General features: G+C 35.1%; 2 protein-coding genes across 9 annotated transcripts in view; both read right to left on the reverse strand.

The window, feature by feature from the left end:
- Positions 1-1,296: 1,296 nt before the first annotated feature.
- Positions 1,297-20,073, reverse strand: LOC119638754 (bestrophin-4). 5 transcript variants are annotated; one of them, XM_038035743.1, is made up of 8 exons: positions 19,479-20,071; positions 11,568-11,734; positions 6,827-6,937; positions 5,993-6,749; positions 5,602-5,919; positions 4,501-5,098; positions 4,375-4,419; positions 1,297-1,322 (listed from the first exon to the last, which is right to left on the reverse strand). In XM_038035743.1, the coding sequence occupies exons 2-8, from the start codon at positions 11,636-11,638 to the stop codon at positions 1,312-1,314; spliced, it is 1,911 nt and encodes a 636-aa protein (XP_037891671.1). In that variant the 5' UTR covers positions 11,639-11,734; positions 19,479-20,071; the 3' UTR covers positions 1,297-1,311. The 5 variants fall into 5 exon arrangements, with proteins under 5 accessions (XP_037891671.1, XP_037891666.1, XP_037891668.1 ...); XM_038035738.1 differs by lacking the exon at positions 1,297-1,322 and adding an exon at positions 1,408-2,205 and having other exon boundaries at positions 19,479-20,073; XM_038035740.1 differs by lacking the exon at positions 1,297-1,322 and adding an exon at positions 1,408-2,205 and having other exon boundaries at positions 5,677-5,919; positions 19,479-20,072.
- A 5,284-nt stretch (positions 20,074-25,357) lies between these two features.
- LOC119638709 overlaps positions 25,358-26,863 on the reverse strand; it is a 31,179-nt gene continuing 29,673 nt past the window's right edge. For all 4 annotated transcript variants that reach the window (XM_038035654.1, XM_038035656.1, XM_038035653.1 and 1 more), the window contains one exon: positions 25,358-26,305. In XM_038035654.1, coding sequence (XP_037891582.1) covers positions 26,194-26,305 — 112 coding nt within the window. In that variant the 3' untranslated portion in view covers positions 25,358-26,193. The remainder of the gene's footprint in view (positions 26,306-26,863) is intronic.

Genomic DNA, 26,863 nt, shown 5'->3' on the forward strand with positions numbered 1-26,863 from the left:
GTTCCAAATGTTTTTGTGAGCAACCTATCTATCGTCCAATACATGGGCAATACATGGGTATATTTTGTTTTACATTTATTAGATAATTTCTCTTCCGTAATGTGGTTCTTTATGCTAAGGGTGTTAGTGAAAATAATACAATTTAAAAAAAAAAAAAATTAATTTCTTTTTCTAATTATGACTTGCACCATAAATATATTTATCATATTTGTGTGCAAATATAGGAAGTTTTGCTTTGCGTAATAAAATGTGGGGAAATATCCGCCTACAGATAACTTTATACATACAAAGTGTCGGGATCACTTTTTGCCCAAACTTGTAAGTCGTACAGTAATATCTCTATTGGATCGTAGCTTATCTTTTTGACGTTTCGGTTTCTCCGTCATGGGCGAATCATGCTCATTTTTCAGCTTTATCCTCTTTATCGATGGAAATTTCAACCGAAAATAAACGTGAGTCTAGAGCAACTGGCGCAAAATCAATTCATTGTCCATCTTTCCGTAGTTATGAGTCAAAACTGTTTTTCAATCAGAATATGTCGAAAATACATCCACTTTATTGCAGCTGTTCCAAGTTCAATCAGCGAAATAGTAGTAGACAACTCAGGCGACCCATCCAATCGTTGGAAATTTCAGCAAAAACGAACTGCGAAGTATATAAGATTAATCTAAGATTCGTTTGAGGCGGTTTAACGAGAATCCTTCATACGTACACTTGTTGAACAAGCTCGCTCCATCTCAATGAAACTTGCCGACCCATTTAAAAGCGCTTGAACATTTTCTTCCATCCTTGAAATTGATAAATACCAGAATATCGTGATTCATAGAGATCTGTTTGAACTTCTTGAGAAAAGTTCAATTATACGCTCTTGGAGGCGATTGCTGTCATAATTGTGCGATAGATCATTTTATCTATTCAAGCGTTTTTCCCCAGAACATTTCCATAGTTAACGGACTTTGTTTTAACCATATTCAGGGTCTTTCAGCAAAATTGTGTCGCTCTAAGCTTCCCCTCATTTTTGAACTGTCTATTTATAACTACCATAGCGAGGACATTTGACAAGGAAAAGCTAGGAAGTTTGCAAATATATATTCGCTATATATCTTGTTGATATTCAGAAGAAATTACTTCCATTTACCGGCGAAAGTAAGCAAGGAAAACTGTCGCATGGCTGGATTGAAGTGAACGATGCTACACTCTGTGGAAAAGAATGTATACGGAAATAATGTCCAGGCTTTGTAATACATACCTTTCATACAATAAAGTTTATCAATCCATAGGAAGCGATACGAAAATTTGAATTTAATTGAGTTATCTGGCCGCTTAAATTTGTTTGAATTTTATTTAAAATGTAAAAAATATTTGATCAACTATTTGAACGTGAGCATTATTTAAGAATAAGAAGTACCTTAACTTTTAACTTTTAAAACGCTTTGTTTTTTCATGCATGCTTATCTTTAGTTCTTACAATTTAGTAAAACAAAAAAAAAAAAAAAATAGTAATAATAATAATAACAAAATTAAGAACGAATAATATAAATATAGGCGATATAATAAGATCGTGCAATAATGTTACAAAAACAAGCAAGTGCTACGTTTTGAAAAACATTTTAAGTATGAGTAAAGCAATTAGTGACTACGTCGGAGTCGAAAATTAATATTGTATTGTACTCTTGTATGTACGCAAGATTATTACACTAATTTTTTGTTTTTACAATGTCATTTTTAGAAGTAAGGCTCCTGCGATTTCTAATATTCTAAGGCAATTATCGTTTTACGGAAATTATTTGCTTAAATTGAGTATAAACGTATGTAGCAATAGAAAAAGCATTTCTTAATAAAAAAATACAAAAGATGACGATGTGTGTAGGGAGTCCGCTCTGGGTCATTCAACTATACTCTCCTTTGACTTAGAAGCCGAGGTTAGGATCGGTTCGACGAGAGACGATAAATCAGTTCTTGGCAATTCTTCAGTGGTTAGAGTTGTTAGGGGGGGAATTACAGCTGCCACGACAGGAACAATCGTTGCTGGTGCATTTTCCGCACCTGGAGCTGTACTAACTGAGCGTACAAACTTTTGTTTTTGTCTCTCGAGTCGCTCTTTTTCCCGTTCCGCTTTCAATCTTTCAAAATCGTCGGAGCCTTCAGTGCCAGCGGTGGCAGCGGCTATCAGATCGTTTGTGGACCGCATTTCCATATCTTCAACTGCGCAGGAGCAAAGGAAAAAAATTTCAGTTTATTACTTGCAGGAACAATAGAATAATAATAAATTACACAGCAACAACAACAACAACAAAGAACATTCGATCTAAGTGTGGTCGTGTATGTAGCTCGGGCAGCAAGTGATAGAAAGTCAATATCCACTTATCATTGAAGACAACGTTACATTAATTGCATTCTTCCATAATTTTCAAGAGGATATAAGGTCCTAAGTCGATTTGAAAATGTCAATCGGTTCAGAGATATAAAAATCGCATTGAATAGTAAGACTTGATAGAAATATAAGAGTACGTCCATAGAAGCTCCTATCATTGCCAATTTCATAACATTCTACCGTTCAGCTGTTTTTGATATATTTTTCAGGATTCTATAGGCAAGATGATCACTATAAAGCGGATTTGCTCAGTAAAAGTATGGTTCTTGCCTTGGTTTTCAAAAAATTGTCTAATGATACTCAAAACTTCTTTGTATATTTGTATATCCATCACTAAAGAACGAGGGGTGCATGCTCTCTGCTAAAACGTTTGCAACGTCCAGAAGGACTTCCCTTCGTCTGCGAAGGCATATAAAGGGAAGGTATAAACAATTGGGTTTTGCTTATTACTACGGGCGAGGGTGCGCCATCTATAGAAAAATTAAAAAAATTGACGACGTCTACTCAACATTATAGGGTATCAATGTATAATATTTTTTGTCAATATTTTTAAAACGCGCAGAAACAGTTTTCAAAAATCCCATAAAGTACATAAATTCTTGTCCGATTTTAAATTTGGAATGCACCTAAATACGTCCGTCTGTTCGTCTGTCTATCTGTGTCGTATCTGTGGTAAACATTTAGCGAAAATGAATATAACGCCTAGAAAATTGCAAAAGCGTTCGGAAGGACATGCCTACAATGTCCATACGCCTAGGCGACAAAAACTTTTATTTTAAAATAGGCAAAATCAGCCGCGCCCACTCTATATTACAGAGCATGAAAATTTAGTTTTCTCACTTTTTTTGCCTATTTTAGGATAACGGTGATGGGTATAATTTCCTTTTTTGTTTTTATTGCTCCTTTGGAAAGAAGGCTTTAAACGATGAAACCGTGCAATCTTTTGAGCTCAGAAAGCGCACTCAAGATTTCACTTGCGAAATTTGCTTGCAAGGAATTGTTCGTATCGTACATTAAAGGAAGTCTTAATAAATAGTGAACAGACGGGTCCAATATACGGCAGAGTTTACGTTTAATCTTATTATACCGTTCGGATTACTACAACTTTTCTTAGCCCTCAGTTTTTTGTCTGTTCTAAGCGCTCTTTGCCATTAACATCAGTGTCAAATTTTGCGAATGACTTTAACAATATTTTAGTGATTTTTTCTAAACTCCTCTTAGTAAGTCATGGGTTGCAACAGTTTTTTTGAAAATAACTTTGTCCAAAATTCGAAGTAGCACTAACCTTTAACTAGTTTTGGTTTACAAACTGAGGGCATCGAAACTATTTCGAGTATCGAAACATTTTCGCTATATGTTATAGGAGATTCTTCCAACATAAATGCATCACATCTTTGAGGTTATGTATGTCGGATCATTTGCTTCAACTTTTTAAATCTCTCTTGTTATCAAAGCCACGCAGGTGAATAAGATTAAAAGAATGTTTGTAAATTCGCAAAATTTTTTATCAAAATCCGTTATCATTGTCGTTAACTTAAGGTTACTTAAAGTGTCTCGAGAAATGAATGAAGAGTGACAAGCTTTTTGGGGACTAATGGCCTGTTTATATCGATTAGGTTGGTAGCTAACAGTATCTAACGATTTATGGAATTGGAAGAGTCGTTTCTGAAAAAAAATGGGACAAGATGCTGGCAAAATGAGGAACCGACTTATTGAACACGAAGTCCGGCGAGGGGTACTTTTAGTGGGAAGAAGAGCGAAAACGTGATATACAGATTAAGATGCACAAATAATGTTTGGCATGCATTTTATACTACGAACTCCCATAAGTTCGGAGATAATGCTTTCATTATCCATGTGTGTATAAGGATCGGTCACTCAAAAACACTACTTTCTTTTTAACAATACAAAAAACAAACAGGAACGAAAACTACAAATAAGGAAACACATAACAATTATAACATGTGTTTTTGTTTTGGAGAGAGAAAAAAACATTTTACCAGTTGACAGAAACCATTTGAACGATGGAGCATCTTGCAATTGGTCTACGTTGCGAAGAAAGTTGAAGAGAGAGCCATTTACATAAACAGCATCGTTCAGTATATAAAAAATCATAACATTCTTACCTGTTTCTTTGCTGCCATTTTGAAAGAGAGATTTTGCACTCTCCCCTATCGGCGTGTTCGGCACAGTGTTCGCATTTATTGACGGGGCCAGTAAACCGTCCACACCACCCGGTGGAAATATATGCGGTTCCACATTCGAAAATGTGCGCATATATATTTTGTTTTTCGCGGAACTATCCGCCGTTGATTCACCCTTGATCTGTGCGTTGCTTGCCGAGTTGGGACCTTGAGGAAATATATTAAGAACGCTGGGACGATTGGTGTCATTGGCACGTTGAGATGTAATAGTTGCTTGTTCATCAACTTCTTCGATCACTTGATCCGTGATGCGTAAACTACCCGTAGGCTTTGTGGTAGCATTTTGAACCACCAAACTCGCTGAACTGCCACTGCCCGGAAATCGATATTTTTGCGATGTGTCATCGCCAGGTGTCGTGGAACTGGGTCGGCTATCCTCTCGACTTAAAATACGTTTAAAAACGGAAGCGACAGTATTTACCCGCGACATGGTGCCGCTTAAGCTAACCAAACTTGGTGATGAACCAGGCCGAACTTTGCTGTTACCCGCAACAAAATGAATGCCACTGGCATCATCTGCCTAATTGAAAATAAGAACATTTCTAATCAGTTAACTCAATTACAAGGGTAAAAAATATTTTGTACAGCTATTGAAGTAAATCACTTTAGATTAATGCAGTGCAGAATGTTTCCATTTACATCAATATTGCATATATACATAAATACGTAAGGAAGGTGTACGCATGCATAAGATAAGGTTGGGGTGTAAGGATCTTGTCGTTTACATAATCTTCTTAAGATCTATTTTTATCTGCTTAGGAAAGAAAGAATTAGAATCAAGTTAGTATTAGCTTCTAAGCCATTTATAAGATTAAATATAAATACAACCGTTCACCAGATGCTGATATCAATAATTAGCTTTTCCCGTCTATTTTATAAATAATCATTGAGAAAAGTTTTATCTACAAGTTGTGTGTTAAAATAATTTTGAAACGAGATCAGTGCAAAAACATTTTTACATTCAATTATTCTTTCCAAGAGGTATGAAGTTTTCTCTAACATTGATGGAACTTTGATTCTAACCTCCTCTTCCTGCATATTATCTGGGAATTTATAATTAACAGACTGCACTGTTGATTTAGGCTCGGCGCTACCAACCATATCATCGATGCGCACATGCGATAATGTTGTAGGCATCGCAGCCGTCTCCGATACTTCGATTTTGGCTGTAGATGGTTCTGGATGCTCTTCACGAAAGCGTTCTGAAGCAGCCGTATACGGTAACTCGTTGGGAAATACTTCGTCCCAATACTGATCCTTAATTAGCTCAGGATGTTCATGATGCATTTCATCGACTATTAGATAAGAAACTTGTAAATTACGATCCACCATCCAATTAACCTAGAGAACGAGAGCGATAGCCGACATTACTACACACATGAAATAAAAATAATTTTTATTTTTTTTTTTTTACTTCAAAGTCATCATCATCTTCTCCAAACGGATTAATAAGTGACTCGGCGACTTTTAGCCAACCCATATAAAAGAAGAATTGTAAGGTTGTAAAGACGGGGAAATACAAGTCAATTTTGTTGACATAGGTGCTGTTAGCTAGTTGTTTACCCTCAGTCCATTGTTGGCCCATGACTGAACACAAAAAATAGGAATAAACGGCCAACGTTACTACTTGCGTGTAAACTAAAGGAACACTTATTGTGTCATAAGAGATAAGTAGTCCGCATTGCCCGCGAAATTTGTTCAGTTCATCGATAATAGTTTTCACTGCAAAATCATCACGTATCCGTCCTTCCTTACGAGCTCTTGTTATAATACTTGTTGCCCATACGATGGGTAGCCAATGTTTTGAGTGACGGGGAAATCCTTTATTCATACTCTCAATAATTTCCATTTCATTTTCGTTTAATAGACCGCCCACTTTGAGATTGTTCAAATTCGGAAAACGCTTTTTAACACGTGGCGATATATTAGTCAGCACCATCGTTAAGCAAAGGCACACGTAACGCATAACTGTACGCCGCATGACTCGACCTCTTTCATCTTGACCGTGAACGTGAGCGCTGACGAATACAGCTATAGGATCAGGCCACGGTATACTTGTGTATTGATTCCACCAACGCGTCATTACGATCGATACATAAAAGCCAAGCACAAACGATAAGGGAATCAGGTCGCTATAACTGTAACAATACTGAACGACGGCTTCGAAAATCCTTTAAATCATTTATAAATTGAAGAGTCAGCGTTACATTACTGTTGTGCATAGAATAAAGGTAGAACTTATACTTACTCCTTTTGATGAGGATCGAGAGCAAAGCGATAAACCATATTAAGTAAATAGTAGAGTGAGAGAAATGCCAAGAGATCTAGCCAAACTAATTTATAAATACTACCACGCCATCTGGAAATATCAAAACAAATTTGCACATAAGTCTTTCGAATTTCACTAGACGTGTAATAGCTTAGAGTATGGGCGCAAGCACATAAGTGCTGCGCAGATGAGGCGTAAAATTATTTATTAATTATGTAATAGTGTAACAATTAAACCGATCTTTATACCAGATCCAAAAAAGATGTGTAAAGCAAATCAATTTGTCTACTTCGTAGCCCGCAGGTAACTGGGATTTCAGTTTGAAACTATTCGCAAGCAGTGTTTCATAATCAACCTGATAGGCTAAGAAAAACTCTTGCAACGCTTATAATGGATCAGCAAGCTGCTTTTACTAAGAAGTAAGAAGCGCTTTCCCTAATTCCGAGCGTACGTAAGTTAACCTTTCGTATTGCTGATATAGAATCGGTAAATATTTTGTCAGTCACTGCTTTAAGTTTTAAGTAGTGAAAAATAATTTTCGATTGGGTTCGCATAAGCCTGTCAGTGGCTGAGTAGGCAATAGATATCGACTAACAACTCCAATGGTCGCGGGTTTAAATCTCAAGAGCGGTAGAATTTTTAATAAAGGCTTAGATACTAGTGCTTGAAGAATTTATTCCTCTGACTGAATTAATTATAATGATGATAATAATGGACGGACTCGTACAAACATCTCAAACAATGTAGGCATGCACCGACAAATAAGGCCACTCTGTATGCTCAGACTGTGAAGGTATGCCCGAACGGTGGTGCCACAGGGATGGAAGATAGCGGTAAGGATGGCGGTTAGCGCGTAATAAAATCTTGTGGTCCAATTCTTGAAAATAAGCATAAAGTGTTAAAGAAATTGAAATCGCTGGAATGCTCATGGTGCGCGTACATATCCACTTGTAATGAACAATTAATCTTAGTTTCGGAATTCTGAGAGCCAAGATTTGGTTCAAATATTACCTAAAAAGAAAATCTTTGATCAAATGCCCGCAAATGGAAAAACTCAATTTTTCGTATTGATTGCTACATAGTGAAACTTTCTTACTGGTGAAGATTTAACTCTTTCGAAAAGAGATTTCCAAACTTGAATGGTCGACTGTAAAGCTCATATACCTTATTACGTGTGCGCATTTTTGACCAGCTTGAATTTATCACTTGTCATGCTAAAGGACATCTCCCTACAAAAACTTATGATTTATTGCTACTTGTGGCCCAGGGTCACTCTAAAGCTTAGCGCAGAAATATTTTCTAAAAGTGAATTATGTGTCACTCTCTTCTAAAGGTAATTTGCTTACAATGTGGTTTAAAGCACATTTTGATCTAAGTTATTGTGCAAAGTCACCCCACGCAAAATGGATCAACTTATATATATGTGAGTAATTGAGAGTACGCTTCTTACCTAATAATCCGTCCACAACTGACGAATAGATCTTTCTTGCTCCTCCCTCGGTTTGTTGCTACTAAAAAATTTCTCTTTTCTTTTAATATAATTCTCTTAACTCATTTGCTGGGGAATCCTATCCTCTATTATGTAAGCCTTAATCAATTACTCATTAAATTATTTTTAAAATCGTCTAAACGTTATTACACACGTGCTAATAAAAAAAGTGAAAATATAATCTTATCACATCGCAGTACTAATTAAACGTATGTTTCTGTTTCGGTGATATTCTTAAAATAGAAATGACTTTGATTAATACTCTATTTTATTGTCAATGATTTTTACATTTAAAGATTACGCACTTCAAACATAAGCCGAGAAGCCTCTTGCATTACCAAATTCTAGAGTTAATGCCTTTAAATTTTGTTCGTACACGTATGCGACGTATGCGAAGAGTATATGCTTACGTTACGAAATGGCACTATAGTTGATTGATCATCGTTTTAACTTTAAGATAAAAACTTGTCCGGCTGGAAAATGGTTTTAGCTCAACACAGTAAACTTATTTTGGAGTAGAATGCCCCAAGAGATAAATATATTGTGGCTTAATGTGAACATTTACGTAGATCCGTTTGTTTGTCTTTGGGGTCGAAGCTCAGACGACTTTCGGCAATTGCATGCAGACATGTTTATGTGTTCGTTTGATGTAAACAAAATTACCAATTCGAAACCGAGAACCTTCTTGCGTACTGTCATCAAATTATGTCACGTCTGTATGCCCAACTACTGTAAGCGTATTTTTGCATCGGCATGTCGGGCTCTTCTAAATAACGTTAGCCCTTGTGACCTCAAATTTTACTTTTTCTATTTCTTTGGTTTACCGTCAAAAGCAGTATTTAGTCTTTTCTGCATTTGTGACAGTTGTAAGGCAGATTATGAATTCAACATTTTTCGTATCATTTTTCTTACATTACAGATTAGATTCAAAACTCGATCAAATCTGTATGTCTGTCTTGTGAAAACATTATAACTTGAACTTAGTCGCAAATATTTTCTTTTTCATGCTGGAAAATTGTCTTCAAAAATTCGATTAAACTGTGTCTGCACATTGGGCTGCTGGAATTAGAATCACCAGAAAAGCAAACTTTTCCCAAGTGATTTTCTTCTTTATTTCGTCAAGCTCCTCCTAAAAGTTGGATTCATCTATTGCTGTCTAATCGACTAATTTAATTAAGATAAAAATATAGCCTTGATCTCAACAACTTTGATATTGATACCTATCTGTGTATTTGCTAACGATCTCCAAACTTTATCTAGAAAAATAATTGCTTTCCTTAAATCTGTCCGCGCCATACAAATTATGCTAATAATGGCAGATAATCGATAACTTTTCTTTTCTGTTAACTTGCTATCCGAAATTTTACTCAGATTGTACAACTTTCGTACCATCTTTTTTTTGCCAAATATGAGCCGATTACAAAAATTAGTTGAATCGATTGATTTACTCGTAATATTCCGAGAATCATTGGTAAAAATAGTGTCTACTTGATGCAATGGTGCGCTAACCTCCCGGACTATGCCCTCGAGATATTTGAGCGGTAGGATGAGCGGTATAGTCATTTTGTCAAAACGTTTGCTACATTCAGAAGGAAGCATCAAAGACCCTACAAAGCATATATATCCTTGATCTGCATAAAATTCTAAAATGATTTAAGCATGTCCATCTGTCCGGTTATGACTATGTTGTAAACTTTCTCTTTGCCGCAAAAATGAATTTTTCGACTTCAAAGTTGGCGCTTATATTGGAAATTCTTGCACGCAGGTACACGCCTACAGCAACACGTAAACTGAGAACACCTCTGTTTTTTAAGAGGAAGAAAAAATCGAATCTTGCTCATTACTCATAAGCTATAGCAGATAAATGTACAAAAATTTGTACGCTTTTTCTAAGGGCGGGAAGATAAAAAATTGATCACGCCCGTCCAACATTGTCGCGTATCAAAGCTTAATTTTCTTTTCAGTATCTTCATGAGGCACAGAAACAAGCTTCGAAAACGCCATAAAGTGCATAAGTTCTTGTGCAGGTTCAAATTTGGAATGCACCTAAACATGTCCATGCGTTCGTCTGTCCATCCGTGTGGTATCTGTGGTAAATACTCTCGCGTTAACGAAAACGAATATGCCGGCTTTTCAAAGGGTCTACGCCGCCCGCGTGTCTGTATGATAAAAACTTTTATTTTGAAAATAAAAATAATCAGCCTCGCCCCTTTTATATTGTAAAGCATGAAAATGTATTTTTTTACTTTTTTTTGTCTCCTTCAGGATAACGACGACGGTGAACGATGAACGGTCGCGACCGAATATAATTTTCTTACTTGTTTTTAATTACATATGAAGTTCACGAACGTCTTGCGAACGTAATATATGCAGGGAAATTGTGACACAAACTTATTGATTAATTAAATTGCAAAGAAATTAATTTATTAAATGCAAGTTCCCTCTCATACTTTGTTCAACTGTTTAGAAAAAATTTGTGAAATGTGGTAAAATGACTGACACCTGTATGCGGTATAACAATAGCTGCTCATTGCTTAATTTCGCATAAATTTCATATGATAAACTACTTAAAAGCGAGATTAAGATTACAGGGCTATATAGATTTGAAATGTGACTGTAGTTGAGAAATGATTATCATTGTGAGACTATTTGTATTACACTGTAGGTGGCATTATGTAATAACAAAATTAAAGATAATTATTTAATAGCAAAGAATATGCTTTGTAATTTGTACTTTTTGCATCCATAGAGAGGGTTCAAGCGGTCAATTAGATTTGTTATTCGAGTTGCAACATCCGAAAATGCCATTGATAGACTCACTACGTGTCATACGTTGTTGATTAAACTGGGATTTTGAGTTGATTTAGTCGAGAGTTAGCAAGCCCGTTCGCGCGTCAGTTAGGGGCATAAATGCCCTTTATGGATGGCAAACTAAGGTTATAGGTTAAGTTGGCGAGTAAACACGATTTGTCAACAAACACTCCCGTAAAGGGGAAGGAGGTCGTTTAATTTAAAACTCTTTCGAATACGATTTAGAGACAATGTAAAATTAATTAGAAGATTTTGACCTCTAGGCCCATGACTGTACGCTAGACCCAGAAACTTTTCTACGAGCTGTTACTTTGTTTTCAATAAAAGTTTTCTTTACGATATCAAAGCAGTATCGATCTAAAGAAGCATCGATTCCGCATACATGTATATGTATATACATTTATATGGATACATTCTTACCTTAATAATAATTTCAGAAAACATCCAAATCCTCTGCATGTGGCTACTTCGCCTGTGTAAGTTATCGTCATTTTCGAGGATAAGTCAGTTGACTGTTTATCACAAAATATCACAAAAGTAGTTTGCTTAGAATAAATATGCTGGTCGTGCTGAATAAATCCTAAAACCTTAAGGAAAAAAAGAGGGAGAAGAAATATGTAATCAGGAGGAAATAGATAAAAAAGTTTTTATTTTCATTAAATTCGTTCATAAGTGGTATCAGTTGCGGTATATATCTACCAGTTGTATCTAAAACAACAATTTTTTCAAAAAGGAGATCTCGAAAAATGCGGCTCAAACTAAATACGGTATCATTCTTATTTTCACTTTTATACTTTTTTTATATGCGCTACACGACACATATATTAAATATATCCAATATGATTAAAGTTATCAAGAGAGTTGCGCCATCATATTTGTCTGTTGGCGGTTGATATCAAATCAGAAAATTACATGTTTTCAAATTTTTCATGTCATTCCCGTCAAGTTAACCCTGCAAATCAACAATTTTAGTCAATGGGCTCACTTAACGTTGTTTTTATTATTATTACAACAAACTTATAACTTTCATCTCTTCACGAATGTCTTTAGAAATTGTTAGTTCTTCTAATTTGAACTTTAAATATTTCCACTTGCGTGCTGAGCGCGAAGATCTCATCAGAAAACCATTTTAAAAATTGAAGCTAAGAGCGGAGATGCGTTTAAATTTAGCTTGGATTTGCAATTTCTCCTCCAAAGTGCTGCTGAATTGTACGCAAATGCAATGAGCAAGCGTTATTTACTGTAGGATAGATATAGCAAACGAAGGGATTTTCGCTTTATTTTGCGCACGTGTTATGTTTGCATGTATGCCTGTAGTGGGGATAGTTTGTGCGTCTATTAGAGAAGTAAAAAGAGAGAGTGAGAGAAAGAGAGAGTAAGAGAGAGAGAGAAAGAGAGAGATAGAGAGAGAGAGATAGAGAGACACACAGATGTGAGCGATACTGAGGTTGTACACAGGCGCTAATACCAAATAAAGACAATGAATTCAACCAAGATAACCCGGTGTTTATTGCGTAAATAATTTCAACTTCTTTTCCTAACGTTATCTTCTGTTGTCTCAACAAATTGTCTGTTTTCGAATTCTGTAGTGTTGATCGCTCCGCGTAATTATCCCTTTACAATAACCAAGTCTAAGAAGGGATCCTAGAGGTAAAGATGAAGAGAGGGAAAAAATAGTGTGTATGAAATCGAGAAGATCGCTATAGTTCACTGCTCACGAATGCACGAGTAAAGTCGCATCACTGAAAATCGGTCAGATAATTTAAGAGAAGTAGGAACTGGGTAGTTACCTAGAAAACGAAACTCTACAGCTAGGCTAGTGCGTAGTGAATCCGCTCCCTTCATCAACTTTGAATTGCGATTAAACTTGGACATACATTATCTCTATGCCTGCCAAAAAATGAAATAATCGAAGGCACGAAGTTTAAGTGTACATTTGGAAATAAACCTAATTCGTCTATAAGTTCACCCACGTTTATGTAACATTAAAAAGGCCATGAAAAAAATTCAAAAATTTCTTTCGATATTTTTATCAATCATATATGACTAGACATTCTACTATAAGTTGACCCAAATGCGGGGCAATATTGTAAAGTGCCAATATTCAATATTAAAGAGGTCGTAATATCTGGCGTAATGCCATTACCAATTAAGAGTAAGCACGATTTTCATATATTTGCGTTAGATTGCTGGTATTCAAGATTTCGCCACAAGAAAAAATAAGATTTTACTTGTTTCCGACGACGACATATGTCCACGCATTCTTATTCTCTCTTATGCGAACTCATAAGCATACAACATATATTTCAATGAATGAGATTTTTTTCTTTTCTTTTTTTCTTCATGCATGCCGTCAGAAGTATATGTGAGTGTGTATTAAGCCCTTGATTACTTGCAAAAAATGAAATAAAAATTCGTTTGTGATTACTTCAACTACGTTGTGATTATTAGATTAACACTAATTATATTTACATTTAATCGCTATCAACAATAGTTAAATCTAATAGATATGGAATGTTATTGACCTACCAATAAAGCAGACAGATATGACGCAATAATTTCTTTATACACCAACGAGTACAATACGGGCGGCAGTTTATTCAGTTTGACATTGCGTTTGTAACATTTAGTTATGATTAACCGAAATCTCAAATAATAAATAGACTCTTAAATGCTCGCGGAGATATGTTCTCTGGTTCATCAGTTCCTTTAATTAGAAATTGTAAAGTTCCTAAGCTAAGAGTTATGGTTGTGAACAAATTTGGGAGTGATAAGCAGGAAAGAACTGCTCACGCTCGCTTCCGCCTATGCAGCCAATAGCCGATTGAGCTTTAGTTCAAACCAAACTTTTACGCCTAATTAAAGTTATTCTTAAAGCGTTGCGTTCTTTGGAACGATGTCGTATACGCTGGTAGGGATTATTTTCGGAAATGCATGACTGCCACCTGTTGATTTTTCTTTTAACTGTATGAACAAGTTGCGAGTTTACGCTATTTATGCAGAAAAGGTAAATAATAATTATAACGGTAATATAAAAGGCAGTCAGACCCAAATGGGCTACTCACCCCGGAAGAGATATAAATCATATAGGAGAAAAAAACAACCGTCACTATCATGCAGCACTTTGGCTAATACAATCCTTTACCGTCTTCACCTATATTTGTCGTAAAATAGCAAATATTGAACTTTACTGCCTATCGTAGTTTTACTTTTATTAAAAGAGACGGGGTTACAAAACAGAATCTTCTTCCCCCTTTGCTTAATAAAGTATGCCGAAATACTATTTTCAACACTTTTCGTTGTTTGTTAGGAATCAAAATCTTGTTTCATATAATAATTTTCCAAATGTCACTACATGCACATACATACATTTTTAATGATGGTAAAAGATGAGTGTATCTGAAGACATTGTAGGCGTCGCATGCATTCGCACAAACTTAATATACCGCATATCACAACTGGTAAACGGCATAAAAAGTTAGTTATATTATATATATATATATATTCAGTATTGAACATATTAAAACGTAAATACCTAAAAGTCTCGATTTGAAGGTAAAAGTCCTTTGTGGAAGAAACGACTGAAATAATTGACGTACGTAGTAGCTCAGCTTATAGGCTCCAAGTTTTCCTTAATTGTTTTCAATGAAAATTTCTCTGCGACCTAATACACACATCCGTCAATAATTGCCGGGATTCAATAGAAAAGTTTTAGGTTTTCGAGATTCTAATTTTTTCGTCACCGTAGCACCCTTCCAAGAATGAACAAGTTCTCTACTATTGGGCTGCCGTGGATAATTTTCTCAAAACTTTTAAAATACGCCTCAATAAATCTTCTTTGCTAGAGTACCCTTTTAAGATTTACGAATAGGCAACATTGGATGGTGGCCAGGTCTGAAGAAGAGTACGGTGAATGGGTCAGCAGTTCGATCTTGAACGCCTGCAATTTTATCATTTTTGGAGTCACCGACTTTTGACACAGTTTATATGTTTCGCTGCGACTAAGTACGATTTCCAGTTAGAAAATTACTCTCATGTGCGTAAATTTTCATGTGTTATTTTAAATTGCGCTGCCTTTTGAAATGTTCATGTTGTCAGCTATTTCTTGAAACTTCAATTATCGATGCTTAAGTTGTTTAATCAGGACGTTTTCTCAATTGTTTTGAAAATAACAGAAGCATCGTCAAAATAATCGCCAAAATTATAGTAATCCGTAAACAAAGCGAGTTCATAATGATATGAAACTTTGGAAGATACCGTTAGAGGACTCTTTTAGTTTTGAAAAAATAGAAACGGTTTTTTTGGTAGAGACGGCTTTTATATGACTGTGTTGGGTCCCAAGACTTGTTGGCCATTGTTTTAGTTTAATTGCAATATTGGACCTTAAGACCTTGAATTGCATATGGGTGCAAGGTCAGATTAGTCATCAATGTCAACTACTTCTCAATGTTTGATGGAGATTGGCGTGCTGCCTCGTTTCTTGGTATACGTACCGACATATTTGGAATACCAAAACTGTATTGTATGCCGTTTTGAATCAATTTTCTCCACAGATCTACATAAATTTTAAGCAATTTCTGCAAAACACATGTTGCAAATATGGGGTTCTTTCTATCGAAGTTTTAAAATGATCGGAATTCTTACTATTTTCTTACTATCGCGCTTTACGTAGGGGGCATCTTAAATTCGCCTAAATATAGAATATAAACTTTTCGATATAGTTTTAATTCTTTGTTTTGTTTATTTCTCATTTACTTTGAGTCGCTGACTGGCGCGCATTCATATGATCATTAAAACTTCGCATTCATACTATTCACAGCATTGAAATTCACTTAACACTCGGATGTAATATATAAATAACATGACACGAGTATAAAGCAATTAAAATGCTCTCCCTTTCTCTGCTGCTGTTGCTACTACTACTACTACTACTGCACAATGAAATTCTCTACATTTGTTTTAAAACTGGGCCGCTCAGAATGAAAGCACGTATTATGCGGCCAATATCGGTTATGCTTGAGGAAATCTTTATTATTAATAAAACAAGAGAGAGAGCAAATACTTTCAGCCTTAGATTATATTTTGCACATAACCTTTTTTTACGTTAGGGATAAACGATATCAAGTAAAAACAATTTATTGACGGAATGAATGATTTAATAGCTTGTTCAATGAATTGTTCTATGATGAGTGAATTAATTCGAAAAGAAATATAATTTCTCTGCGATCGTTGATCGTTAAGCCAATGAATTTAGTTAATGGCTCCGAATAATGACAATGACGAGCTTAGTTTTAATGATAAAAATGAGTCATCTCCAAATAATACAAATTCGTCAAGTAGGAGATAAACACTGTAGGCTTTACCTTACGATGTGATCGTGATATCGCTCATACTTGGGTTTGAGTTACCACACTGTCTATACACATGCTTATGAACATTTGCATTTTTTGTTTAAATTATTGGCTTTTAAAGCTGTTTACTTAATCTTTAAAGGGATTATACACTGCTCTGGTGTATTCCACTTTGCCATGACTATGCAAGCAAGTGTACATTTTTCTTTTGAATCGGACAATGCAATATGTACGGGCCTGGTGCGCCCAATTGTGGTTTTTCATTTGATTTGTATTTTTCTTTTATTGGCTGCAATTTTTGATTGAGTTCATTTTCTGATCGTCTTCATTACTTTTACATCCATCACCGAGGGAATGGGGGATATATTCATTTTGTCAAAATGTCTGCAAAACACAGAAGGAAGCTTCAGGGATCTCACAAAGTATATATATTTTGATCAGCATTAAATTCTAAATCGATTTAGGCATGTCCGTCTGTCTTTCCGTAATACTGTTGCGAACATCCTCCTGGCCGAAAAAAGTAAGCTATCGACTATAAATTTGAAAGAAACATTGGAAGTTCTTGGAAGCAGATTGACATTGAAAATGGGCCAAATCTGTCTTACAGTCCTACGCAAAGTGAGGACACCTCTGTTTTTCAAAAAGAATAAGAAATTGGGTTTTTGCTTATTACTCATAAACTATAACAGATCAATGTGCAAAAATTTAAATGTATGGACAATGTTATAGTGCGTCTATAAAGATGGAAAAAATCGGCCACGCCTACTCGATTTTATAGTGTGTCATAATTTTCTTTTTCTTGCACTATAGAAAACCAATTTTCAAATTTGGAATGCACTGAAGCATATCCGGCTGCCCATTTGTCCATCCGTCCGTCTGCGGAACTACGCAGCATCTGCGGTAAACAATCTCCGGTTCGCAAAAATGAAAATATCGCCTACAAACTTGCAAAATAATTTGAGAATAAGCCAAACTTTTTAAAGAATACGCCTGCAATGCCCGCACTCCCATGTTATCAAAACTGTGAACACCATTGCTTTCCGTGTTTTTCTGGGATAACGGTGATGGTTGTTTTCCTTGTTTTTTAGTTTTTTATAGGATAATAATGATGAGTATAAAAGATTCGATCACAAATGAATATAATTTTCTTCCTTTAAAAACAAAAAAGTTTTACAATTTTTAGATTCGGTTTTGACACGCACAGGGCACAGGGCACGCATTGCATTGGTTTACATTGTTGCAAGGTATGCTGTAATACGGTTTCGATACCACACGACGTACATTGTTTTGATTTATGTTATGTCTAAGCTTAAACTATGTTATCCCATATGATATTGCGATTTAAAGAAAGAAATCAAAAATTTCCGCATAACACGGGTTCGACAAGCACGAGACGGAATAAACGTGTTAAGCGAGGGGCGCCTGTACTTGCATACGTTTGCATTCATAGTCTCTGTCAGGGTAATCTTTGGCAAATCTCAAGCGATTACTCGTATTTGACTTGGGGATGTGTATGCGCTCAAAAAAGGGTCTGCATTGAGAAGGTTGTCGCTGACATACATATTATCTATTTGTCCATCGTTAGAAACCATTACAGGTCACTGCTAAGTGTAAATTGATTTAAATATTAAAACACATACATTGCATGTTTAAACCTGACGAGGTTAGAAGCCGCTAGGACATTCAAGTATTTACTATTCCAACATACAAGTTCATGAGAATTGCATGACCATCACTGGGGTCTCTCCCGCTCTATGCATCAGCTGCTCTTGAACTCATGGTGTGTTCGTGGGCTATCATTTGTAGCGACTTTAGGGTATGGTTTGTAGAATATTTTTCACGATCGTGGACTGCGACCGCCCTCTCAAATGCATATCTCGGCGTTAACAAGAACACATAACTCCCGTGAATTAAAATTCAAACTTTTGTGACTTGTTTTTAATTTTTCGAATTATAAAACATTTTCACAACCGCACAATATAGCTGTAGTTCAGGTAATTATCGAGGACTGCGGTACTCGTATAGCAAACGCATGTGAGAAATAGGAATGTGATGAGAGCATCGACCTTTTGAGCTGGTAATAAGGTGTTACTTTCAGCATTCTATTACGAATATTAGTTCCGAATAATGATTTGACCTAGAAATTTGCTGTCCTTAATTTAGACTACGTTGCTCCCTTTTTTTAGACCATTTTCCCATATAAGCTTATGATAAAAAGTAAACGCGTAACTAGTAACTGATTGTCATTTCAATATTCTATGACATGGAATAGTATAAGGCGAAGTATTTAATAGTTGGCGTTTGTGCGACTACAATGCTTTCATTTGTTGTTTTTCTCAGCTCTTTGTGTTGTTCCTTTTTAGGTCAATGATTGCCATTCATTTGTTTTGGTTGTATTGGAAAACTTGTTATTATCACATCCCCAGATTGATTTTTGATTTTTTGTTTCTTTTGTGCTTTTTTTAAATATCAAAAGTTGATGGGAAGCAAGGGGGCGCAAACTTAAACTTGATCGACAAAGTGTTTGAGGAAAATTTCGATTTACAATTTCCAGGAAACCGAAAACCAAAACGGTTATGCTAATTAAAAATCTGCTAGAGCTTAAGTTATTTGCTTCTCGGTATATATTTCCTCCATGCGAGGTATAATAAACAAAAAATAGAATGACAAAGTACTCTGCGTGTGTGAGGATGGTGTGAATTCATTTGTTTGCAAAAAAAATTTATTTTTATTTAGCTTTCAGCGGCAATTGCAAACATATTCAACACGATTGCCACAATAATTGACAAAACATTGAACAAGGAAAACATGAAATAAAAATAAAAAAGAAAAACAAAAAACAAAAATCAAAAAAAAAAAATGTAAAAACTAACGTTAAGTCTCAGCCTCTCAAGCAAACACACGAATGTTTTCGCACTGCAGGGCAAATTGTATTTGTTTTTGTTATGTCGTCACTTACTTTGCATTAAGTCATACTCACCTATATACATATATAGTTGAAGCATTAACAATTCGGATAACATGCGAAACTGTGTAAATTGCGCGCTTTATTTACATGAAACACAACATTGTCTTACTGTTAACGCTATAGCAACGATTCAACAATGATTAAAGAAAACTTTTCGAGTATAGTAAGTAGAATTTATTTTGTGTTGGTGTACTATGAAGTTGCAATATATAGCAGGAAAAAAAAAAGAAAAAAAAAAAACAAAAACCGAGTAATATGTCAAATCCGCTTTTACTCTGCGTTTTCACAAGAAAAACATTTTAATGACATGCTATTGTTGTAAATAGCTAGCGAGTAAAGTCTCAGTAAAAATATTCATGCATAATATATATATAGTCTTTTTTGTGTGCATGTGTGCATGTTTATCTTGGTATTTCAACAAAGAACTCTCTATAGTATACGGTTTACACGAAAAATCTCTGCAAGTCGCAGCAACACTGCATATCCAACCATGCATATATTAATATTTTATGTTATATATAAAATTGTTTAATTAATTATATCAAAAAACTAGGTAAGCAATAAAATTACTTTCAATCACTGCTAGCTGTCACTAAGAATTATATCCGGTGGCATGATAACATTGCGCGACACTTAACGAATACAACCACTAGGAACCGTCATCTAAAATCAACTAAGTTGAATGTCAGAGACTTCGTAACCGGCTCTCTTTCTGCCATTCATTGAATACGCGCAAATGCAAACATTATCTGAACGAATTTGCGAGCGGACTTTTGTTTTTTTTTCTTTTGTTTTTGCTGTTAGTGATGTTAATTTAGCGATTTCAAGATAAATTTTTACCGAGTATGCACAACGGTATTTTATTTTTTACGATTCTTTGTTCTGAAACAACCTGCATACAAGAGTGTAAGTAAGGCCAAGCTTGGGGCAACTTGTATATAAAAGTTTTTGTTTAGTCATTCATTATAGCCGGCGCGGGATACTTGTTAGGTTTACTTAAACTTTAGAAATTAGAAGGTTTCAGCTGACTTTGGTCCTGGTTCTATCTGAATGCGGTTTCTGTGAGACTTTGGATAATTGAAAAAAAGAAAATTGGACGGGCAGATTAATGATGGGTAGAATTCCGGTCGCCTTCATTTATTTTTATAGCAAGTATTACACGGTTTACATAGCACACCTTACTTTAATCTTAGCCTTACCCACCCGGTGTGTATGGTTTTGAATTTGAATGAGAACTGCGAGACAGATACCCACATGCTGTCTGCCTGCTTACGGCTATGCAAAGGACTTTTCTTTGCGATACGGCCAAAGGTCTTTTCTTACTTCATTCTCTTTAGATCAAAGTGAAATTTGGACCAGGCTGAAAACAAATCATAATAACTTCTTCTTTTTTTTCTTTTTAAAAACTGGGCGCAGTGAGCTTAATCTGCAACTCTTATTTATTGAAACTATCTCCTAAATCTGCCATGTACGATGTCACTTTATAATTAAATGCATTTTATAACCAAAGTTTTTATAATTAATAAAGAAAGCTTGTGGTGAAAGAATGAAATTGGAAACCCCGCAAAATATTCATATTCTTGTTATGAGTAGGGACGAAACAGACTTAGATATATTTTTCGTCTTACTTGTCGGCCTGTTGAAATTATGATGACAGTCTCAAAGTTTTGACTAGAAAAACAAACTTTACCCCCAATTTTCATTTTGTTCCCCATTTTGTCAGGCTAGGTTCACAGTTAATGAATGACCTTTTCCTTTAAAGTTTTAAATTCATATAATTAATTTTTCCTTAAAAAAATTCCAGTCTTAGAAAATCACTTGAAAAGGTGATGTGTACATAAGACGTAACATCAGTGTGTGTTTAGAGACAAGTACCACATTCGAAAGTGTGCGAAAGATTTGTCGTATGGTTATATTAATGCATTGAAAGGAGCATCGAAGCATATACATACATAATATATAAACACATATCCGTAAATGTTGTTATAGAATTGATTGAATTACATATGCCCTTGCCATCGTTCTGTTGTCGGTGTTTTGAAGTCTTAATTACTGCGTGAAATGTTCGTGTAGAGGAATGTTCTGGGGTCAAATTCAAACATTAGCAAATCATTCGAGATGCGTCCGCCTTTCCACATATTGCGGGCTTCAAATTTTAGATTTTTTAATGGAAAGGTGTAAGTTGGGTCCTAAACTTTTCATGCCACCTCCCTAAGTTAACTAAATCGGGAGAAATGTTCGTCTAAACTTGCTAAGAATAGACTGCAGTATGTAAATATTGACTAAAAATATGATGTAATGTACGTGCAATGAATGCGCAATGCAATATACTATTAGTGTATCGAGTGAGTAGATCATCGGCTTGTCGGCTAATATATAAGTAACTACTTACGAGTACAGTTATTTCAAATATTATACATTATTATACCGCTTCCGATATTTAGAGATAAATGGCGAAATATATTATATATTCGTTATATTATATGAGAAACCGGGTCTAATATAAACGTTACAATATATGTAAAAGCTTCCAAGATTCCAAGACAAATTAGTCGCTCAGCACGTTGTTCTAACGCCATTCGCTAATTACGAATAAGTTGAGGGTTTTTGTTAAATCCTTTGCAGCTTGTTTTAAAAGCTATGGATGTGGTGAACCTTTTTCCCCAAATCCCAGAAATTGAACTACACGTAACCGATTTATGCAGCCTGTGCGTTAAAAATTCTTGTGATTCGTGCATAAAAGGCTTTACAATAGCGACAACAAATATGGAATGTAAAACTTAAACGACATTAACGTTTCAACATCGAAAATTAGATTTTTACAGTCTGCCATTATCATCCCTCATACCGTGTAATATCCTCATGGCAGCGAATTATACTTGATGTACAAATTATCGGCTTTCGTGCGCGCCGGCAATGTCCCTCTTTTGAGCATTAATTAGATATGATAATTATATGGTTTTTGTTTACATTGTTGTCAAGCTTTAAAAATCTTTATGAAAGCGAACTTAAAAGCAGGAACGTCATGCGTGTTTTTTCCAGTTAAAGTTACTGTTAACATTCGTGATTCACGATTGTTCGCGGAGGGCTTTAGTTTTCTTTGCTTTGAATGACTTTGACCAGGTCGAAGTCTGCGCCAGAACACACCAAACGGGAAAGCGTTGCGCCTTTTACTTAGTTCGAAATACAGCGATGTTGAATAGTGTTGTATAGGGGAACTAAGGATGCCTCACGATAGCACGGCGCAGACTAGGCAAACCCTTAACATCGACAGTAGTGCTGAATATCAATGATCTGAGAAATCAAGTGGATTTCTTGTATTATGAGTTGCTTCAAATAAACAAAACCATAACGAACGAAAGCTACAAACAACAACTAATACAATTTAATCCACGGCCACAAGAGATGAAAAGGTCAATAAGATGATTTTTCAGTTTTTTGGTAGTATGAAAATGAGAAGCGGTATCACACACATTTCTCCCCCCAATTATTGTATGCTTCGACTGCCGCCTTTTTCTCTCTGTGAGCAGCGCTTCCATTCCTTACAAGACACCTAAAAAATGGCTTCAGGTGACTAAATATCCTTCGGGCATGAAATTCACATTCTAACAAGGACATGGGGACAATGCATAGCTAGCGACGGCTAGAATTTCGAATAAATTATTTTATATCATTGTTTTGAAACATAAGTGTTGTTCGTTAAAAACCGGCAAACATTTATTTATGCAGCTGGCTTTTGCTTTGGAGTGATTCATTGGATCATCTTAAGTGAATATATCTGCGTGCAATGCGGACGAACCTGCGCATTGGTTCTACGGGGTTTTGCAAAATATCTCAATATTAAAATATAGGATTCAAGGTTGAGCTACAGGCTTAAATACGAAGTCAATGTACTATATCTTTACTTTAATTCTTGCGATCGCGGCACATATATAATTTGTAGAATCTCCGACAAGTTCCTTTAGCATGTTGTCAGCACAGTGTTGAGTCATTAAATCTTGGTTTTGCCCTACGTTCAAATTTAATTAACTATACGTTACATTTCGAAAGGGAACCAAACCAAATGTAGAAAACTTCCTTTTCAACACACAGTCACATATCTTTCAAATAGAAAGCGGAAGTAATGAAAAGCATTTGGAAATTAAAAAGAATTTTTATTTAGTACATAAAATTTTATATTTGAAAGCATTTATAAATTTATCGAAGTAATTAAAGCACAATTCGTTATATATACATATACGTGTACATATACATAAATTTGTTAATGACAATGTAAAAAATGCATTCGCCTAGATTTATACATATGCTTTAGAGTAGAGAGGGGGAAAAAATTAGAGAAAAATGAGTTTTACTCGTAATCGCTTAAGTACGTTAATGACTTAAATGTACAACATATATATATATTCATTATTATATAATTAAAAACTATTATTATTATTAAAAATGTTTACATTAAATGAATAATGAATTTATTGTTTTACTTTACTTTTCTTTTCTTCTTTTTTATTGTTTTTAAAACAAAAAAAATGCCGCAGAATAAGCTTTACTAAGTTTTCGAGGTTAACATACACCATTTGTGGAATTTATTAATGGAACGATAACATTAATCTATTCTCGCGCCCTACTCTTGATTAAAATAACATCGATTGTCGAGTAAAGAGTTCATCTTAAAATAAATTTTGAATAATTGGGCGTTAAAAAGTAACAGAGCTTTGGATTAAGCCCGAGAGCATAAAAAGTAAATCTTAGACACCTATCGCCAAATAAATGAAAATCCTTGGATTTATCTTCAATTGAAGACTAATAAGTTTGCGAACAATTTTCAGGTGAGCTTTTCAAATATTATTTAGATTTTGCCGTAGACGTGATAAATAATTAAGAAAAATACTTCGAAATCGACGCTACTAAAATTGCAACTTGAAGTCAAACTTCACTAATCATCATTGGTGAATCGAAGGCATATTAAAGATATGTGCGTCGTGGCTTAATCTTTTATACATTATGCATATTTCTGGATATTTCCGTCATGGATGCATGGGGGTATCTTTTTTCGCGATCCCATAAATAAAGCTTTCGAATCAATGTAAAATTGTTCGCCAGTCCGTTTGTCCGTCTGCTTCCTCGCAAAATATGAATCACACAGCTTAAAATACAAAAAAATGCTGATTCCTTTGAGGAATCGTTGGTTTGGCGTCCTTGCTTAGAAGACATTCGGAAGGACCAGAAGCAGATGATATCTCATGAAATAAGATTAAGACGAGGCGATTTAGCCTAGTTCCTCCGTCGATTTGTATGTCCATGTATTTGCCATTTTTTGTTAGAAAGTGTTTTACACCCAGAAATATGTATCAGTCTCTTTCTTAAAGTAAAGTTACGAGACGGTGTTGAGCCCTTTTATCTATCTGACTGCTTGCCGCCCATTGTTCGAAAGCGTTTTTAACACCCAGAAATAGTTGCTAGACATACTACAAACCAAGACAATGAGGTTATTTCGCCTTACTATCTGTCTGTCACTTTGCCTGTTTGCCATGTAATGTTAAAATGCTCATTGTTGCAACAACCGATGTAGAAAGCTTTCCATTTTTCGTGTATCTTCATAATAAACTGATTTTGGAAATGGGCGTAATTTGCTCCTAGTTACACAATTCATATCAGATGTAGGCCCCAGAAATAGTTCCAATATATGCGAAAGCCGCACATGTGCCCAACGGGTAATGGGCTTTAACTTATACCTCATAAGAGACATTAATATAAAGATTGGTTTTCACTGAGCCACCTAATGAGCCAGTTTAAATTGGTTCAACACGGGCGACTCATGTGGCTGTCGTTGAAATATTTTACAATTGTAATGTATTATCTTTTTGTTTTTTCTTTAATATGACCAATCACTAGGGGGTTGAGAAGACGTAGAGGGAGAGAGGTACAAAGATAGTGAGTGGTCGCTTCCCCGTATGTGGATGTCCGATCGGCATAACTTATGTCTTCGCTAACCGTGCGTTCATCACTGAACACCAATTGTAATTAAAGGATGATCTATCGCACATAATTATATCCCTAGATGGCGGTTCACGTCCTTCCTTTCAGTCAGATGAAGAACATTTATATAAAATTTCGTGTTCTATGATCACGTCTGAGATTTAGAAAATTGCGAAAATAGACAATATGCCTTATGGATATGGGTGAGGGTTTAGGAGGATATGACATTGATTAAAGGAATGTAAGGCTCATGGGGACACGAGTGTGGTCGATGGGTTCATCTTAGTTAGTTATGAGTTTGGCGACTGTGTTGGGAGACGTGTTAAAAATTCATTGTCTGCTAAGGTAGATTAGTCAAAACCGATTTTTGTTGTTTATGGTTCCCGTAGCCCTTTACACGACTAGCTATTCAACCAAATTTCTGTGTTACTACTACCGTAATTATTTCACGTTAGTTAAAGTTATGAAAAGCCGTTGCAATGGAGGTAAAATGAAGGGCAGTTTTCTTAAGTTTTCGTTAAGCTTTTCGTTTTTTTTTTTTTTTTTTTTTTTTTTTTTTTTTTAATACAATTAAGTCGATTAGTTTGAACACATATTTTTATCTTAGCTTATTTTACTTAAAACTGAATATTTTATTATTATTATCATTATTATATTATTATATATTTTAAATTTATTTTTTTATATATTTACATTCTTCCTACCGTATTCCTTATGAAGTGACACAGGATTTTTTTTTTTAAATTAAAAATTACATATTATTACTGCTTGTTCCCCGTGCACGGCCTCCTTGTACACCGGAATGTCTTGAGCCGGAACGTGAGTGTACAATGGCGTAATGATCGTTGTCAATTGGTATCGACCTTCAAGAACATATTTTTTTTATTGACGATTTTCCTTTCAAGCATCATTGCATATATTTGTATTAAGTCGGCAGGAGAAAGATGGACAATATTTTTTTTTTTTTTTTTTTTTTTTTTATTTATTAGTAGATTATAAAAATGGAGTTAATTCGGAAAAAAGGAAAGTTAATACAATGTAAGATTTATAAGAGATTATATGAATTATAATGAATCGATTTACTAATGCTGATGGTTACTATTACTCTTTTAGTGTTTCTTTTCTTAAAGTGAATTAAACGAATGTCATTATTTTCTATGGTTAGTGTTCGCGGTGAAATTGGTGTTTGCATTCGTGCTTGAGCTTGCATTCGTGTTTATTGTCGTTGTAGCATAACAATTAAAACTGTACATCTGAGACCCCAAAAAGTTCATAGCAATTGATCACGACAACGTTTCAAAATCGATAATGTTAATAGTTCTACTATATTATCTAAGATCGAAAGGAGATATGTAAATTATCTGATCGTTGCGATATCCTAATTAGATTTATCAAATAGTTTGACCATTCAATTGAACGCA

Source organism: Glossina fuscipes, unplaced genomic scaffold (assembly GCF_014805625.2).
Source record: "Glossina fuscipes isolate IAEA_lab_2018 unplaced genomic scaffold, Yale_Gfus_2 109, whole genome shotgun sequence".
NCBI classification, from domain to species: Eukaryota; Metazoa; Arthropoda; class Insecta; order Diptera; family Glossinidae; genus Glossina; species Glossina fuscipes.